Source organism: Rhinoderma darwinii, chromosome 3, assembly GCF_050947455.1.
Source record: "Rhinoderma darwinii isolate aRhiDar2 chromosome 3, aRhiDar2.hap1, whole genome shotgun sequence".
Taxonomy (NCBI): domain Eukaryota; kingdom Metazoa; phylum Chordata; class Amphibia; order Anura; family Rhinodermatidae; genus Rhinoderma; species Rhinoderma darwinii.
In genome coordinates this window covers 24,074,959-24,095,862 of record NC_134689.1, presented here as the reverse complement: position 1 = coordinate 24,095,862, position 20,904 = coordinate 24,074,959, and the positions used below count along the sequence as shown (strand labels likewise).

Here is a 20,904-nt window from a genome sequence, read left to right as displayed (position 1 = left end):
GCGATGAAGACTAAAGCTGGGTAAAACACAGGAAAACAAAGGGTACGACAGGTAAAATTCCAGGATGATAACCAAGCACTGCAATACTAAAGCGGTTCCCCTATAAAGTTCACAAGAAGTGATGTCACGCGCTGCACCAAACCTCGAGCCCGCGGCCGGAGCCACGAGGCGCAAATAGAGGAGAGTTGTGGCATCCCGTCGACATGGTGAAGCCAAGGCTTGCGATCGGCCCCATGGCTGACACTATGTGCGCATCGCTCTGTTCCTATCTATGTCATATCTATACATCCATCCATCCATCTATCTATCTATCTATCTATCTATCTATCTATCTATCTATCTATCTATCTATCTATCTATCTATCTATCTATCTATCTATCTATCTATCTATCTATCTATCTATCTATCTATCTATCTATCTATCTATCTATCTATCATCTAAGCACACAGCAAATAATTCCATCAAATAATATTACTGAACAGAATCATATATTTAGTAAACATATGTATCAACATAAATATAAAGTCGCCTTAAGGCGATCAGCTTTCATAAGATCATTTAATCATGACCGAGCTGTGAATTGTTGTTGATAAACCTACTTCTAATTTATAGAAAACTGTTTCCAGAGTTCCTGATTCTCGTATATATTCTGCTGAATCATTACTGTATGTGAAGGTTAATTGCCTATTTAAACAGCCAAGTAACAAATTAAAATTCCCACCCAGCAGAAAGCAGTGGCACAGCGGCACTACCTTCACTATTTTCTCCAGCCGTCAATGATCTCAAATCCGTTTTGATCTTTTCTAGTCTTCCTCCTTATTCAACATGAAAGGAACACTTATAATACTAATCGTATTACACATCTTTTCCTTGCTGAACCTCTTCACATGGAACAAGAGAATATCCTGCTAAGTCTAAGCCTCCTCCCCACTGACTCGCAAGTGCCCCATTAAGTCTTCAGAACACAAAAACTCCGAGGTGTAGAGACAATTCTCTGAACACATTACCAATTATTTAACTGGTGGAGGTTAAGGTGGGAAATCTTTACATCTTTGACCTATATTTAGATTAAAGAGCGATCACATTTATTCCGGGCAATTTTCCTAAATAGTAAAATGGACCTGGCATACCAGGGCCATTAATTATTTCATTCTAATCCCCCAAATGCAAATGTACAAGTTGTTCTGTACACTATAGGTCACTCCTTAACACTACAGGCAAGAACAACTACTGCTGCATGTTACTGTACGGCAGAAGTTCCCAAAACTTCTCCCCTCTCTCTGATAGAATTTCCTGCTCTGCAGCTATTGGCTGAAGCTTCACCTCACAGACTTCCTTCTCTGCATGCGCTCTGCACATAATACTGTTAATACTGATAGTTCTCTGCTCCTTTTTAGATATTTCCTCCTGCATTTGGACCCTAAGGTAAGGGAAAGCAGCTAAAAAGAAGCAGAGAGTTCTCGCTATAGTCAGTATTATGTGTAGAGTTAATGCAGATAGGAGGCTGAACAGGAAGTTTATGTGGTGCAGCTTCAGCCAACAACTGCAGAGCACTGAGTAATGTCAGAGAAGGGGGCATTATTCTGGAAACTTCTGTATATTCCGGCAACATGCAGCAGTAGTTGCTATTTCCTATAATGTACCCACTGGCGTAGCTATAGCCCACAGCCCCACGCACTACATCAATAAAAAGTTACTATAGTAACTCGGGCCGCGGGCCCCTGTTACTATAGTAACAGACTGTACTTACCTTCCTGGTTCCGAATCGCAGCGGAGGTCCTGACGTCAAGCGCTGTGCGCAACACATGACGTCACAGCGCTATGCGCCGCACACAGCATCGAGACGACAGAACTACCGCCGCGGCTGAAGAGGAAGGTAAAATTAGCCCTGACTGGCGGGGTCCGACTCCCGGGACCCGCCAATCAGCTGTTTTGAAGGGGCCGCAGCGTACGAGAGCTGCCTCCCCTTCATTCCGGTCACTTCATTCCGGTCACACTGTGAATCGGTGTCGGCGATTAGTGAAAGTAATGTGTGAGCGAGTAGTGAAATGAAGGGGAAGCAGCTCTCGTACGAGTGCTCTGGCCCCTTCAAAACAGCTGATTTGCGGGTCCCGGGAGACGGACCCTGACACATCAGCAATCGATGGCCTATCATGTTGATAGGCCATCAATGTTTAGGGACTGGACAACCCCTAAGCCTACGATGTAGCAGGCTTAGGGGGCCCATGAGACAGGATCACAGATTGTGTGATCCTGTCTGCTGGGCCCTGTATCTAAGCCAATCACATGGTAGGCTTAGATACATGGCCCATGTGTGATCCTGTCTGATTGGCCCTGTATCTAAGCCAATCACATGGTAGGCTTAGATACGTGGCCCATGTGTGATCCTGTCTGATGGGCCCTGTATCTAAGCCAATCACATGGTAGGCTTAGATACATGGCCCATGCGTGATCCTGTCTGCTGGGCCCTGTATATAAGCCTACCACACTGTAGGTTTAGATACAGGGTCCAGCACACAGTAATCTTATACTGTATAAGATTACTGTCTGCTGGATCCTGTATCTAAGCCTACGTTGTGGTAGGCTTAGATACAGGGTCCCACAGACAGTATCACACATGGGCCCTGTATCTAAGCCTAACACATGTGTTACTAATCATTTTTTGTGTGTTTTCTTACAGGTTCGGTCGTTGGACTACGTCGGATTCCAGGACTACTTTGATGACGGCTTTTTTTTTATTATCAATAAAATGGTTAATGAGGGTTGTGTGGGTTTTTTTTTTATTTCAATAAAATATTTTTTCTATGTCTTTGTGTTTTTTTTAAAACTATATTACTACCGCCTTAGTAATGGCCGCCAGCTGATTGACAGCATCCATTGCTAAGGCGGGGCTTAGTGTTAGCCGGTGCAGAGGCTAACACTAACCCCCTTTATTACCCCGGTACCCACCGCCACCAGGGGTGCTGGGAAGAGCCGGGTACGATCCAGTACCTGACCATCTGTAGTGATGGTCGGCCACTGGGGCGGCCGCAGGCTGGTAGTATCAGGAGGGGAAAGGCCAGATACACCCTTCCCACCCTGGTAATGCTAGGCTGCTGCTGCTTTATTGTATCTGGCTGGTTATGAAAAATGGGGGGGACCCCACGTCATTTAAAAAAATAAAAAATAATTGGAAAGAACGATGTGGGGTCCCCCCCCCAATTTTCATAACCAGCCAGATACAACACAGCAGCAGCAGGCAGCATTACCAGGGTGGTAGATGCCACTGTTTTTGGCCTTCCCCAGCCTAATACTACCAGCCTGCGGCCTCCCTGGTGTCTGACCGTCACTACAGATGGTCGGGTACTGGTTCGTACCCGGCTCTTCCCAGCACTCCTGGTGGCGGTGGGTACCGGGGTAATAATCGGGGTTAGTGTTGGCCTCTGCACCGGCTAACATTAAGCCCCGTCTTAGTAATGGAGGTTGTCAATCAGCCAGCGGCCATTACTAAGGTGGTGATAATAAAGTTTAAAAGGATACAAGCACATAGAAAAAATATTTTATTGAAATAAAAAAACACAACCCACATTAACCATTTTATTGAGAATTAAAAAAACGGCGTCATTGAAGTCCTCGTATCCGAAGTCCAACAACCGAACCTGTAAAAAAACACAAACACACAAAAATAATCAGTAACACATAAAGAAGCAAAATTATTATTCTTACCTTTCCCGGGTCCAGCGCTGGAGCCGCAATGTCAGCGAGCTGTGTATCTAACCCTATCATGTGTGATACTGTCTACTGGGCCCTGTATCTAATCCTATCATGTGTGATACTGTCTGCTGAGTCCTATATCTAATCCAATCATGTGTGATACTGTCTGCTGGGCCCTATATCTAATCCAATCATGTGTGATACTGTCTGCTGAGCCACTGTATCTAATCCTATCATGTGTGATACTGTCTGCTGAGCCACTGTATCTAATCCTATCATGTGTGATACTGTCTGCTGGGCCCTATATCTAATCCTATCATGTGTGATACTGTCTGCTGAGCCGCTGTATCTAATCCTATCATGTGGGATACTGCCTTCCGAGCCACTGTATCTAATCCGATCATGTGTGATACTGTCTGCTCAGCCACTGTATCTAATCCTATCATGTGTGATACTGTCTGCTGAGCCACTGTATCTAATCCTATCATGTATTATACTGCCTTATGAGCCACTGTATCTAATCCTATCATGTGTGGTACTGTCTGCTGAGCCACTGTATCTAATCCTATCATGTGTGATACTGTCTGCTGAGTCCTATATCTAATCCAATCATGTGTGATACTGTCTGCTGAGCCACTGTATCTAATCCTATCATGTGTGATACTGTCTGCTGAGCCACTGTATCTAATCCTATCATGTGTGATACTGTCTGCTGGGCCCTATATCTAATCCTATCATGTGTGATACTGTCTGCTGAGTCCTATATCTAATCCAATCATGTGTGATACTGTCTGCTGAGCCACTGTATCTAATCCTATCATGTATTATACTGCCTTATGAGCCACTGTATCTAATCCTATCATGTGTGGTACTGTCTGCTGAGCCACTGTATCTAATCCTATCATGTGTGATACTGTCTGCTGGGCCCTATATCTAATCCAATCATGTGTGATACTGTCTGCTGAGCCACTGTATCTAATCCTATCATGTGTGATACTGTCTGCTGAGCCACTGTATCTAATCCTATCATGTGTGATACTGTCTGCTGGGCCCTATATCTAATCCTATCATGTGTGATACTGTCTGCTGAGCCGCTGTATCTAATCCTATCATGTGGGATACTGCTTTCCGAGCCACTGTATCTAATCCTATCATGTGTGATACTGTCTGCTGAGCCACTGTATCTAATCCTATCATGTATGATACTGCCTTCTGAGCCACTGTATCTAATCCTATCATGTGTGGTACTGTCTGCTGAGCCACTGTATCTAATCCTATCATGTGTGATACTGTCTGCTGAGTCATTGTATCTAATCCTATCATGTGTGATACTGTCTGCTCAACCACTGTATCTAATCCTATCATGTGTGATACTGTCTGCTCAGCCACTGTATCTAATCCTATCATGTGTGATACTGTCTGCTCAGCCACTGTATCTAATCCTATCATGTGTGATACTGTCTGCTCAGCCACTGTATCTAATCCTATCATGTGTGATACTGTCTGCTCAGCCACTGTATCTAATCCTATCATGTGTGATACTATCTGCTGAGCCAATGTATTTAATCCTATCCATAGTTGATAGGGTCGTAGTGCTATAGATATGCTGTCTCCTATACACACATTTTTTTTGGGGCGGACACATATGTATTGGGGCTATTTCCCCTGACATTTTAAGCCCTGAGGGTATGTTCACACGGCAGCGTCTGTTACGTCTGAGATTACGGAGCTGTTTTCAGGAGAAAACAGCACCGTAATTTCAGCCGTAAAGGCATGTGCAGGCGTCTTTCGCTGCGTTTATTACGGACGTAATTGGAGCTGTTTTTCTATGGAGTCCAAGGAAAACGGCTCCATTTACGTCTGAGGAAGTGACAGGCACTTCTTTGACGCGGGCGTCTTTTTTACGCGCCGCCTTTTGACAGCGGCGCGTAAAAAAAAATGACCGTCGGCACAGAACATCGTAAGACCCATTCTAATGAATGGGCAGATGTTTGCCAACGCTTTTGAGCCGCATTTTCGGACATAATTCAATGCTAAAACGCCCGAATAACGTCTGTAAATAATGTGTGTGAACCCAGCCTTAGTGACGCCCCGGCTGCTAGTGCTGCATTGTTGGGTCACTTAGGAGACCCAGAGATGCAGCTGAAAGCTGCGGACCGTCGGCCGTGAGGAGTTTGCCGGGGGGGGGGCCCAATAAGAACTTTTGCATCGGGGCCCATGAGCCTTTAGCTACGCCCCTGAATGTACCTATAGTGTATGTAGCACCTTGGAAGTCTTGGGGGACCAGAGTGAAAGAGTAAAATTTGACTAATTATGAAACTTTGCCTGTAGATTCACTTTAAGCTGGATTTAAATACATGTAAATAAATAGGGGTGGTGCACAAAGCTGACTATCATTCTCAGTTTATTGTTGGCTCTACTATGTGGTAACATGGTATATTGGGATACTATGGGGTCGAGTGCTGGGTGATACTACATCATGAGCATTAATTTGTGGCGTTATTTTACAGCATCCCTGTATTTCTTTACTATAGCAACAATATGCCATGGGGTACCAGGCTGTTAGGGCTACATTTTATCTGTCACTTTGGTAGAGAGACAATGTTATATGTAGAAGTGCTCTGCAGAGGCGTGACTTAAATGCTATGTACCCCTTTGAAATTTATTTATTTTTTAAATAAAAATGTCTATCAGTGTGATTGGTACAACTTTCAAAATAATTTTTATTAAAAATAATTTTCATTTTTTTAAAATACAGCTGCTTTGTCTTCTGTATACAGAGCAGCTATATAGGGACATTTTCTTATATGAAAAAAAATGTGAAATAAATAATAGGAGCGATTTTCTCAAACAGATCAGATAAGATTGAGTTATGTTTAGAGATGAGCAAATCGATTTTTACACTTACCTAATTCGGTCTGAATTTTCCAAAAAGTTTTGGATTCTAAAAATTCTGAAACTTTTGGGATTTGTGGCATATGAATTGCTGAAAAATGGCAGCCGTCGGCAAATGCCGGCCGCCATTTTATAGATTACATGACCGCAGGAGGGTTTTCCCATAATGCCTTGAAAACAGCCTTCCCATAATGCACTGTGATTATCCCTCCCTCTACCATATACAGTATATTGCTGGCTTGGCATTATAGAGTTTATAAAGGGGTTCTGTTTTACTTGGATACATTCTTAAAAGACAATAGAGAGTCAGTCACGAGTTTTCAGGGCAATCTGGGCACTTTCGACTAACAACTAACTTATTTGGATCGAATCTCATGGCCTATTCGACCGAAACGGACAAAAAATGAATTTTTGGAAATTCACTCATCTCTAGTTGTGATACATCAGTGCTGACAGATTAGCAATTGAGAAGCATTGTACCTGATTATCTACTTTTGCAGTGTATTATTACACAATACCGCATGCAACAACACTATGTGGCAGAATTTGTGCGGGCATACTATCTCGGTGTGGTTGCAAATTCTTTGTTTGGGTATAAGCTGCTATGTGACACTGTTGTGTAGCTGGAATTTTACTATCTATATCCTTGTAGGGACACTAGACTATGTTATTTGTACCTTAGCTGTGTCTTTTTTAGACTCAACAGGTGGCATGTCAGGCGGGCAAATACCTTAAATGCAGTACAGCCAGAATTTCTTTCAACCATATAAAGATATCTTTATCAGCAAAAATTGTTCAAAAAAGATTGTACCAATAGATTCAGCCAAATAAATGTCCAATGTGTTGTCTGTGAAGGTAAATAAGACCTTCATAGCCCATAGATAGATGATTAGAAAGTGCCCCCTGCTGGGATTTCCAGCAATCAGCTGTAATTTGTGGGAAAAATCTGCCAGTAAGTGTCAAATTTCCCTGCAGCGCCACCACAGGGGAAATCAAGCATCACACAGTGCCCATTCATTAAATAGGTTGGCTTTTTTATTGCATTACAGGACAGGTCCTCCAGAGTGAGTGATGCTCTTTTAAACCGCTCTCCGCTCTGGCTTATAAAAAAGGATCCTCTCTATTAACTCAGAATTTTCTAATAGGCTATCTGAAAATAGGCTTTCTAAACTAGACAACCCCTTTTAATGCAGAGTCATAACTAGTAACTATGGACTCCTATAGCAAAATATGGAATGGGGCCCCACTCTACAATGACTACCTTCAGTCGCTAGTGAGTTTAGTTTAAGATTTTTTTTTTTATATCCACATGCCTTGTATGCCTTTTTTATTACCAGCGAACTGCCATCAATTGTCCGCTGTCCTTTCTATTCTTTCCATCCATCATCCACAAGGATCATTATCTGTACCTCATCATTTAGTAAAGATGGGACCTTAGCTGTTGAACCTCATTGCAGATGCTATAACTGCTTCCCCGGTAGTTATGCCCATGGATATATATATGATAGATAGATAGATAGATAGATAGATAGATAGATAGATAGATAGATAGATAGATAGATAGATAGATAGATAGATAGATAGATAGGTAGGTAGGTAGATAGATAGATAGATAGATAGATAGATAATAGGTAGATGATAGATAGATAGATAGATAGATAGATAGATAGATAGATAGATAGATAGATAGATAATAGGTAGATGATAGATAGATAGATAGATAGATAGATAGATAGACAGACAGACAGACAGACAGACAGACAGACAGATAGATAGATAGATAGATAGATAGATAGATAGATAGATATGAGATAGATAGATAGATATATAGATAGATATGAGAGAGTTAAAAAGGAGATATGATCAGGGCAGACATAGAACTACCATATATTACATTACGACATAGACCTCCCTTATTATATACAAACTATCCCATATGGTAAATGATGGGAGTGAAATCACATCTCTCCACTTTCACATTTACTAGATAAACCACAATTAATCTGCCTCTAATCTTAATCCTTTAGGCTCAACAAGGACATTAGAGCTTCCGTCTAAACCAGATGCAGTTCACCTAGATGTAGTGAGAGTTTCTATCCATATATATATATATATATAAAGCACGAGACATCACCAGTCTCACATTCTGCGGGTCTCATCCACGGCCAGATGCTGACACAATGGATGGAGTAAATTAACATAGAAATGTTCGTTATTTGCTGTCAGTGATGCACAATTCTGCTGCTGAGCTGTAGAAGATGAACATCCAGTGATTATTGCCTGAAATGAAGAACTCCTTATGCTACAATTCCTTATGGTCCCAAAGGCTTTCATACAAGCACCCACGTCATCAGGTTCATGCAATGAGTTGGGTCAGGCAAGAATTGCTCAAGGATATGTGCAGTTGTAGTTTTTTTACGCCACGTGTCATGCAGTATAAATAATGTGTTAACTTTATTCGCTATGATTGCTGCAAAAACTAATGGTTTTGTTACATTTCATTTTTATTTTTTTAGTCCCACTAGTAGCCTACTTAGTATTCTAAAGCATTATTGCTTGTGCCAGCACCAATAATTATGGCAGACCGGGGGTTAAGCCCCTTCTGCCATAGTAAATCATTGGCACACTGCTTTTGCATAGCGGGGGGGACGGATGGGCTGACAGACGGAGGCATTTCCCATGGCATCTAAGGCTTCACACATTGCGGATTTGTCGCAAATTTTGTTGTGGATTTGATGCAGAACTAAATGTTTTGCATTGCAAAGAGTAAAATCTGCAATGATGCGACATGTTATTTCACCGCGATTCCATCGCTGAAATCGCAACTCAGAAAAAAAATAAAAATCTCATTCTTACCCAGATCCCTCTGCTGCAGCGTCCAGCCCGGCTTCAGGGATGACGTTACAGTCCATGTGACGGCTACAGCCAATCACAGGCTGCAGCAGTCACATGGGATGAAACATCATCCCAGTAGGCCGGTCTGCAGGACATCAGAGGGATTAGTCGCCAAGGCTATATATGAGGTTTTTTTTTTTTACCTGCTACTCTCCACAGTGGACATTCCAGCCGAAAAACTGCACCACAATTTGGTACGTTTTTCGGCAGGAATTCCCTGCGGCGTCCAGGGCGGATACACTGTGTACTTTTACGCAGCGTATCCGCCCTGTGTGAACATACCCTTAGGGGATGAAAGAACAGATTCGATGGCTTCTCTTATTGTAACCGTGGCAGCGGGAGCCCGGCTGACAATCCCAGCCAGGTTCCCGCTTCTCAGCTTCTATGCCTGCAAAATAATCAGGGCGTACTATTACATCCTAATGCGGTGAGGGGATATTTGTACAATTATGTCATCAAATTAGACCAGACCCATGTCATTATGTAAATAAATATTTTTATAGTGTATATAAATCCTACACAGCATGACATCATCATAGACATCGGCTAAGACACTAACCGCTAAAGGTTTGTCTCACAGGTGTCACCACCAATCACCTAGGTTCAGCTAAAAGTTTTGTCTACTTTGGACAATCCCCTTTTTCAGAAGGACCCCTTAAAAATAAGATGATCACTGACCCACAGAGATCAGATGTAATTTACAAGGAAACCTGGCAGCAAGCGTTCAATTTCCCTGCAGTGCCTCCACTGGGGAAATGAAGCATTACAGTACATTTTGCCTGTCCATTTAATGCACAGACGGCCGGGTTTACCTAAGCATGAGACATTTTTTCTTGTTGCTCTCTATTCTGGATGATTGATAGAGGTTGTTGATGAAAGATTTTCCTAACTCAGAATGTCCTAACAGGGTATTTAAGAAACACAAGCCCTTTAATCTTAAAATACTTGTTATTTCTATGACCAAAGGAGTGAATGGATGTCAGATATCACCAACTTTTATCTAATCCAATGGAGAGAGAGCTAAAAAAAATCTGACATGGCTACATTCCCCTGGGAGTGAATGACTAATGGTGTCTACAACTACGTTCCCCAGGATAAAGAAGAGGCATGAGCTCTCGTGTACATGAGTACTCCACCTAACCATAAAGAACAGAAGAGTTTCTCTGTTTTCTCCACTGGGGGCACTGTGGTGTCTTTCCGATCTACAAGTTGTGTCATGTGTATGTATATGTATCTAAGTATGGGCTTTTTTTTTATATGCCTATGGTCTGTGTCCCCTCCAAATTTAGTTTGCCTAAAGCAAAAAACAGGCCTTGGAAGATCGAATTTGGATTTCTGATTTTTATCTTCTGAGGTTTTTAGCTAATAAAATATACGGAGACACAAGGTCCGCAAATACAGCTGTCTAGTCATCATACGTGAATGTGTGTGTACCTGTTCGCGACCCTGGCTAAATTATATGTGTGGCCCTTTGATGTAATCATGGGCTCCATTTGTGGCCCCTACAATAGTTTGGCTGACCACCATTGTGTCAGATCACCTTGGTGCTGAAGGGAAGGTGACCATATTGGCACCGCCTCTATTAAAGCTTGAATCGCTTTTAAAGTGATATTTTATAGTAGAGAGAATCCGTAGAGGGAGATTATAGTGGTAGCAGATTGAATGCAGCCTGCTCTAGCTGATACCGCCTTATTGTGAAATCAAATACACGGCTTTACTGAAATAGGGTTGTATCCAACTTTAATAATATCTAATTGCTCAGGATTTAGGAATCCCAAGGGATTAATTTTCAAAATGTGTCTGTATCGTCCATTATCTCCTGAGGATATTTTATTTCAATTTTTAAATGACATCTTTCTGATTTTGTGCATATTTATATCATCTGTATTTTTGGTTATTACAATCAGTTTTTGTATGAAAATAATATTTACGTAAATTGATTAAATTTACTTGAAAAAGGATAGAATTTATTTACACATATTTTAACCCAGCATGTTACATTCATAATAATATTATCATATTTATTTTATTGCTGTTATTTTTATGACAACATTCTAATAACGATTAATTAACAGAAATTAGAAAACAATATTTACCAATTTTATTACTATAAAAAAAAGCAAAAAATATAAATAAATAAAAATTAGACAAAAACTATTATTCTGTCTAAATGAGTCTTGCTGTAACATTGCATTGGAATTTATCTTGAATCTGGATGCCCAACTAGCAGCCTGGGTGTTTCATGAGGTCTATGTAGGTTTTATGTGTGGACCAAACCCCAGTGGAAATACACCACATAGGGTGTAGCTGCCAGGCAGGAGAACTTCTGTACACTTTGCCCAACCATAGGGAACAGAGGGGCTGTTATCTCTCTCACAACATTAAACCAGAAGGGGCACTGTTGCTGTCACTGTTATGAGGGCATTGGGGTTTTAAAAAAAACAAACAAACGTGGACCGTAAGCAATTTTCTACGGGTGTTTAATCCCATTTTTATGTTGGCCTTTTCAAGGTAACATAGACTGTATGTGAATGAGACCGTGTGAATGAGACCTATATGTGAGTGTTCATTGTTCTAGCCCTGTCTAAATAAAAAAGTGGCCTAAAGGTGTCCAGATGCCGAAACCCGACAATTTCAGCAGCATCATCTAATGATCTAGTGTATATGGGAGATGTCCAACAGTCCCGCGATGGCAGACAACGGGAAAAAGAAGGATCAAACATGTTGGATATCAATATGCCAAATCCTCTGTTCACCTAGTCAGGACAAGGGAGAGATAGCTGTAGACAGATAATCAAAATTCAGCTTTAATATTCGAAACAGTACTTGGAAATATTTAAAGAGGACCTTTCACCTCTCCTGACATGTCTACTTTAGTAAATACTTGTATTCCCCATGAAATAATAATTCTGGAACATCTGCGTTGTGCCGTTCCTCTGTTATTCCTTCTAGAAATGTATGAATTAATTGACAAATGGGCGTTACCATTCTACTTGTTAAAGGGGCGTTTCCCTACACAGTCTCAATCTGGCAGCACTGATTGGTCATTGTCAGACTGTGTAGGGACACACCCCCAACTGATTACGCCCAATTGTCAATTTATACCTAAATTTTTTGGAGGAATAATAGAGGAATGGCGCAACATAGAGTTCTAAGAATAAATGATCCAGAATTCTTATTTCAGAAGAAATACAATAATTTACTAAAACAGACGTGTCATGAGAGGTGATAGGTCCTCTTAACTTTGTCTTGTTACTTTGGGAAAAAAAGGTCTATTTTGGTACATCAGGCCATAAGTATCCACGTCCCAGGAGAACCGATTTCTCAACCATTTTCAAAATATGTGCGTGCATCTCATTGCTATATTCCTCTGCTTGATTTTAATACATAATTGTGGGTCTAAAATGTCCAATCCAATAAAGTTGGAGCCTATTAAGAATAGAGGGAAATATAGCCTGACAATGGCTGCTGTCCACTAGTGTGTATGGTCAGGTTCACTTTGACAAGTAATTAGACCTAATAGCCGTATAATTAAATATAGAAAAGCTGGTGCGTACATAGGTTTTCAAAATACAAAAACTATTTGCAAATTCTTCTTTGTAGCTTTGGACTGATATTTCTGTAACAGGCATTCCCAGAGTCGTAGCTAGGTTTTCCTTCAACTAAGGCCAAAATTCAATTTGCTGCCCAAGCTATGTATGTAAATACGCTGGCCGAGACGGAAGGACTTGTTTGCCCCTCCCCCGGGCACATTCCCACAAACCCTTCCCTCCTTTCTAGCTCTACCCCAGGGCATCTTCCCCCTAAATTAATCAAGATCTAGAGGCAGGCTTAATAGGGGTCTGTAGAAATCACGATAAACTGCAATACATCGATCCAACGAATGCTGGTTCTAGTCCCCTTGGGGGGACTAATAAAAAGTTAAATACAGTAAATAATGTTTACTGTGTCTGTTTACTGTATCCGTAAAAGTCAGAACTATTACAATATAACATTATTTACCCGCAAGGTGAACGTAGTGAAAAAAAAATTATTAAATGGGAGAATCGCATTTTTCCGGACACCTCATACCCCTTTTTGGAATAAAAAGTAATCAAAAAATCTCATGTACCCCAAAGTGGAACCAATAAAAACTACAGCTCGCCTTGCAAAAAACAAGCCCTCACACCGCTCAATTGGCAGAAAAATAAAAAACTATCGCTCTCAGAATAAGGCAACACAAAATATATTTTATTTTTAACAATTAGTTTTTTCCTTGTAAAAGTAGTAAAACATAAAAAAAAACAATATAAATTTGGTTTCGCCGTAATCGTATTGACCCACAGAAGAACGATGTAAGAACAAAACCCCAAAAACAATGGAGGAAATGGCTGCAGAGGGAAGGGGTAAAGTATTTTTATATCATATTTTGTGTTAGTATTTGTTTACGGACCAATCTATCTACCAGCGATTTCCTCTGTCTTCCTTATCCTACAGAGTAACTATATAACGGCCTATGTATTGTACATATAGTGGATGAAAAAGTTGGGTTGTTAAATTTTCTTTCCATGAATCACTGTAGATGTCATCTCTTGACAAGCTATTTATTACACCAGGTAATAAATGTGAAATCCCTGCGGTGGTTTCATGGCCATACAAACAGATACAAACCGTATTATGCTATAAGATGTTGCCCACACATGCAGGGGCGTTACTAAAGGGGGTGCAGTCGCACCCAGGTCCTGGGGAACCAAGGGTCCCACTGCCACATAAGAAGACACCAGTATCGTAAGTGGCACCTGGCCACATGGTAGGTTGGGGGCCCTGCCACACATGCCTTTGCAGACATATATTGCATAAGAAGTAGTAGGGGCATACAAGATTTTTTTTAATGATTCCACTTTCATATTAATGCCTGTTATTGCCTTTAAAAAAAATCTACAAATTAGTTTTTTGGAGGCAAAAAATACAAACAGAGATAGCTGAACCGTAGTCCACCGAAACCCATATATACATACAACAAAAACGAGAATCTTATAGTTGATCAATGAGCCATATCCAGGGTCACATGGGCCCCTCTCAATATTGCTATGGTTTTTTGTGTCTAGTATCTTATAAAAAACTCCTTCCCCCTTGATACGTACTAGTTATTATAACTATATAGTCCGAAACCCATTAGCATTTATTTGTATGTCCTCCACTATATGTTTTACTAAACATGGAATAAAGTTTGGATTGATATCTCCCTCATCCTCTTAGCCAGTAGTGCTCAATTCAACATATTGTGTGGACCTCAAATGTGGCCTTTGCCTCCTCAGTGCCACACAACACATTCAGCCAGTGCCGATACACCTATGACTTGTATTATGTATTTATGCCTGCCATTGTCTCCATATATTTTATTTAGATAAAGACAGGTTTGGAGCAGAAGAAACAAAAAATTCTAAAAGGATCTTCTGAGATTTGTTTTTTCTTAACCAAAATTCAGACAGAAAAAAATACATAAACATACACACAACACCACTTTTGGATATGAGAAAAATACTACCATAACAGAGAAGAAAATAGAGGAACACTTCTGTTCTTTATGAATGGACAGGGCACTCCGCATACAGAAGAGCCCATGTCTGATCATTACCCTGTGAAAGGATTTGTGCCATATAAATTTCTGTTCCCCTTACATCCCGCACCTCAGTCACATGAGGGCTGCATATGTGCCTTGGGCCACCACTTGGGCAGAGTCTGAGCTAGGCTATCCTTGACCCAGACAAAGATTATGTCACTGCCTTGGCCCATTATTTAAATATCCTGGCCAATGCAGAGTGACTTGTTGGCGTCATGACCAAGCAGCTGGGTCATATGCCCCACCAGTCCCCCCCTAAGTCCATGAAACTGTGAAACAAATATTAATAGATGGTGAATCCCAAGTCCCTGCTTTGTGTTGAACAACAATATTATTGCAACAAAGTTAGAAAGTTTTTGCTGTATATCAAATCCTGTATTGTCAAAGATAAACTAAAATGTACAGTAGCAACGTGAAATATGGTCCTTTATTTTCCCAGATACAGTGACTTTCGTTGCACAAGGTTTCTGTGCCTTGTGGGCTTTCATTAGGTCACCACTATACAACGTCCACCACCAACAGTTATAGCTTACGGCTTACACCATGGGGAAGTCAATAAACATCTTGTCTGACAATATTAGCCGTGTGACCATAATAGAGTTGGAAAGGCATGTGGTGTACTCGGCATAACCAGAGTGGTAGTCAGGCTTTTCTTTCAACAGGGACAAAGACCTAGGTTATGGCCCTGTAGCTAAATAATCTAGCCAAGACAGAGTGGCTTATTGCCCCCCAATACCCAGCTCCTCTTACTTTGCCCCTGTACATGCCATATATTGTCCTATCTTCTGACTGTCAATGGAAAATATACAAATCTGATGTACTTTTTTAAAGACACTTTATACAAAATATTGACGCAAAATATACAAAATATTGACCTAAAATATCAGTAGTTATAATTTATCTTATTAGTTAGACAAATATAATTACATTAAACTATATATTATATTCTCTTTTCAAAATCACCATTATTATTTTTCTTTTTTTTTTTCCATAGATTTATTACTATACACGGTTTTGGTATATTATATGAAGTCGTTGTGATATGTACATACATAGGAATTAGGAAAAAAATTCTACTTGGCCTTGAAAAAAATCTATGGGGGTGTAAACATACGTGTCCTCTCTGTAACCCTTAGCCTATAAGGTTAATTTATTTTCCCCTTGCTAGTGAGAGGATAGCATGATAAATTATTATCTGTTAATTGCATTGTCAAAATGTCCATATCTGACCCATTGGTTTAGCACAGCAATAGATGTCACCAAGTGAGACTTGACTGCTGTTCAAGGTACAGAGACTGCAAATCAATGAAATCGAGAGGAAAAAAATATTCTTATATAAAATTATCTTATTACAATGGATACACACATATCAACCAAGGATACACCAATTGGAACCAAGAACTCCCGGTTTTTATATATCATCTTTCCAGCCCAGCCGTGGATAGTTTATCAAGTTTTAAAGTGACAAGTTAATGAAACAGACTAAAAAGGAGATAGAATAATTAAACATTAGGGAAAAAAATGGCTAAATGTATAATTATTAACACAAACTAACTGAAATTTTAGGACATAAGTCAGATGATTAAATCTTAAATTTTTTTAATTATTTGCAATGTGAAAAAGATGATCAGTAAAAAAAGATAAAAAAAATATTAATTAATTATGCACATTTTATTGGAAAAACTTTACATACATGCAGACTTTATTTTTTCCGTACTTAGTAAACAAAACAATAATGAAAATGAGAATTATATCGGAGTAACTCTTCATAGACTTTATTTTTTTTCCGTAACTCAGTAAAAAAATAATACAAATAATAATAGTAATAATAATAATAATAATAAAAAAAAATTAACCTTGGAATTTCATTGTAAAAACTTTACATGACTACAGACTAAGGTAAAAAGTAAACAAATGCTAAAAAAGAAAAAATTAATCCAAAATATGATTAAAAATAAAGGCAATAGATTCTAATGGGCAATGACTTCTTTCTGGCAAATGTGATTAATGGCCCTTTACAATCCCTCCACTGCGTCGCTGATTTTCATGGTAAAAAAATAAATAAAAAATGGTGCAATTTTAGCAACATTAACGTGCAATATTTACCAATATTATTTGTATAAAAATAGTAATGTTATTGATGAAAATAAAAAATAAAAATACTACTGCTACTAATATTATTATAATAGATATTTTCACATAATAAACCAAGCACCATAAACACCCTAATCCTAATCTCTCCTCCTGTTTGTAATAACTCCGCTATTTAATATTCTCATTTCTATGTAGGCTTACAAAAATCCATGCAGCACACTATTGCATTGTTAATAAGACTCAAGGTAACCTTGCCCATTCTTGGTAATATCTCTTTTTTTCCCCCCTGCATGTCACATGTGATCATATCAGTATCTGTACGCCTTGCATGTAATATTAATATTCTAAAAAGCATGTTAAACGGGCATCTATTGAGACGAGACAGTGGCACGCGTATCTGCAGTCCCCCCAGACGACCACTAGTGGCCGCTCTCCCGTTAGAAGAATAGGCTGTTTTCATCAGCACTGCGGTTACAGATTTTGCAGCACTAATTACATAAAGTCGTTAGTAAAGCAGCCAGTTACACATTACACACAGTCTCCCAGATTATACAAACTGCCGTAATCCAAGCCCAGTCTAATCTATGGTGACATTAACCCCTTCTGCGTGGTCATCTATCCACCCTCTCATAGAGCAATAAGGGAATAAGCCTTACCTGAAGAATACAAGGGTCTCCCAAAGGTAGATGCCCAGTGCATTGAGACTGCACATGTTGTCGGTAGTCTGGCTGCTTCACCTAGAAAAAGAATGGGAAGATAAAGTCCTTGCAGCCCTGGCAGAGGAAGGAAGAGGCTGCAGTTGTGAAGGGACAGCTCCAGACAAGGGTGGCAGCTTCAGCACCACGGACAGCAGCTGCCTCTCATTGAAGCCTTACTCCAATCACCTGCACCAAGGCGTTCTCTCCATACAAAGTGACTAGTATCCTGCCAAAATGAGCCAGTCATAGGACCTGGTGAAGACTATGCTCCTCTGTCAGTAAGGATATCCTGTGCAAGCCCAGCGTTTCATTATATTCCATGCAGCCAGAGAGGGGAGCTGGGGGAGGGGGGACTACCCTCAAGATCTGGACCCTTACAGTCCCCTCTACAGCATGGTCTTCTCCTCCTGTGCTGTGGGTATGCTTTCCCAGAGGATGGAGATGTTGTTGTGGCAGGAAAGAGTCTGTCCCATAGCTTGAGGGGTTAAAGTGAGAAAGAAACACTCACTCCTTTAAGTTTCACAGTCTTGGGGCATTTTATGGTAGGAATGGGGCATCAGTATGGACATAGTGTGCTGGATCTTTCTTCTTGCCCCATGTTAAGTCGGGAGGAATCAACACTTCTTAGCATATTCCTTACTGCAGTCATTTACTAAACTAAAAAAAAAAAGGTGAAATGTTGAAAAAATAGGGGAAGTTCCTCCCACCAGGCGCTCTTATTGGTCAGTCTGATTTTGAAATGTCCCAGGCATCCTCTGATTGGCAGGTAGACTTGTTCATCATTGGAATGTGTTAACTCTGAAGTGCCTGGAACGTTGTGTCATGATCTGTCCTGTAAAGCAATTCTTAATTTCTGCTTAGAAAATGATTCTCAAGGAAAGGAGTTTTGTAAATTTGCGTTGATTATAATTTAGGACGAGCCTGCTCAGTACCCAGTACATGGTACATCAGGATAATATGCCGGCATCCTGCTGAGGAATACTGGTATATAACAAGTTTATCACTGGGGGAGGCTAAATCTGACCCTCCAAGAATGAATCACCAACCGAGCGGAAATAAACCCAATGCAGCATTTACAGCGATCCGTTTGGATGTCAGGTCAGTCAGCAACACCTGCAATGGGATCTATTATATTAACCACTTCCTGCCCAAGAGGTCGATTGCAAATAAAAGTTAAACCAGTGAAGCAAATGAGCATCAAATTGCAGTAAGAAATCTGTGGAAAAGAAAATGATCGATATTATCTATCTATCTATCTATCTATCTATCTATCTATCTATCTATCTATCTATCTATCTATCTATCTATCTATCTATCTATCTATCTATCTATCTATCTATCTATCTATCTATCTATCTATCCATCTAATCCACTATCTATCTATCTATCTATCTATCTATCTATCTATCTATCTATCTATCTATCTATCTATCTATCTATCTATCTATCTATCTATCTATCTATCTATCTATCTATCTATCTATCTATCTACCTTCCTAGCTACCCATCCATCCATCCATCCATCCAGTTGTCATTTTACTGTGAGTCTGTGAGTGGGGGTCTGACGGTCTTCAAGTGGATCTATCTATCTATCTATCTATCTATCTATCTATCTATCTATCTATCTATCTATCTATCTATCTATCTATCTATCTATCTATCTATCTATCTATCTATCTATCTATCTATCTATCTACTGTGTGGTACTACCTAGAAGGGGCTGTGTGGCACTACCTAGAAGAGGCTGTGTGGCACTACCTACAGGGGGCTGTGTGGCACTACCTACAGGGGGCTTTGTGGCACTACCTACAGGGGGCTGTGTGGCACTATCTACAGGGGGAATCTGAGTGGGGGGCTGACGGTCTTTAAGTGGATCTATCTATCTATCTATCTATCTATCTAAAAAAAAAAAAAAGTAAATAGGCAGCACTCACAAAGGCTTATAGTGAAAAAAGAGGGTGATTTATTGACCCCAAAAGTGTGACGTTTCGGTTCTTACAACCTGAGCTTTTCTCCAGCCTGGGGTCAATAAAGCACCCTTTTTTAACTATAAGCCTTTGTGTGTGCTGCCTATTTACTGCTTTTTGTCTAGAGGGACAGTGGTCAGTTCCCTAAGGCTTGCACCCCCTTTCATTTAAGCCTGTGCTGCTGGATTCTATTTTTCTATCTATCTATCTATCTATCTATCTATCTATCTATCTATCTATCTATCTATCTATCTATCTATCTATCTATCTATCTATCTATCTATCTATCTATCTATCTATCTACCTATCTAATGTCTATCTATCTATCTATCTCATATCTATCTATCTATCTATCTATCTATCTATCTAATGTCTATCTATCTATCTATCTATCTATCTATCTATCTATCTATCTATCTATCTATCTATCTATCTATCTAATGTCTATCTATCTATCTATCTATCTATCTATCTATCTATCTATCTATCTATCTATCTATCTATCTATCTATCTATCTATCTATCTATCTATCTATCTATCTATCTATCTATCTATCTATCTATTCCACTATCTATCTATCTATCTATCTATCTATCTATCTATCTATCTATCTATCTATCTATCTATCTATCTATCTATCTATCTATCTATCTATCTATCTATCTATCTATCTATCTATCTATCTACCCATCCATCCATCCATCCATCCATCCAGTTGTCATTTTACTGTGAGTCTGTGAGTGGGGGTCTGACGGTCTTCAAGTGGATCTATCTATCTATCTATCTATCTATCTATCTATCTATCTATCTATCTATCTATCTATCTATCTATCTATCTATCTATCTATCTATCTATCTATCTATCTATCTATCTATCTATCTACTGTGTGGTACTACCTAGAAGGGGCTGTGTGGCACTACCTAGAAGAGGCTGTGTGGCACTACCTACAGGGGGCTGTGTGGCACTACCTACAGGGGGCTTTGTGGCACTACCTACAGGGGGCTGTGTGGCACTATCTACAGGGGGAATCTGAGTGGGGGGCTGACGGTCTTTAAG

At 39.9% G+C, this 20,904-nt stretch overlaps 1 protein-coding gene across 2 annotated transcripts in view; it reads right to left on the bottom strand.

The window, feature by feature from the left end:
* The window catches only part of GLRA1 (glycine receptor alpha 1), a 93,989-nt gene extending 75,469 nt beyond the window's left edge, over positions 1-18,520 (bottom strand). Inside the window, exons 1-2 of one of the 2 annotated variants that reach the window (XM_075856132.1) lie at positions 18,066-18,520; positions 17,838-17,918 (exon numbers count right to left, since the gene is read on the bottom strand). In XM_075856132.1, the coding sequence (XP_075712247.1) occupies positions 17,838-17,893 (56 nt within the window). In that variant the 5' untranslated portion in view covers positions 17,894-17,918; positions 18,066-18,520. Of the gene's footprint in view, positions 1-17,837 lie in introns of both variants that reach the window. The other variant, XM_075856133.1, reaches the window with a different exon arrangement.
* Positions 18,521-20,904: the final 2,384 nt, after the last annotated feature.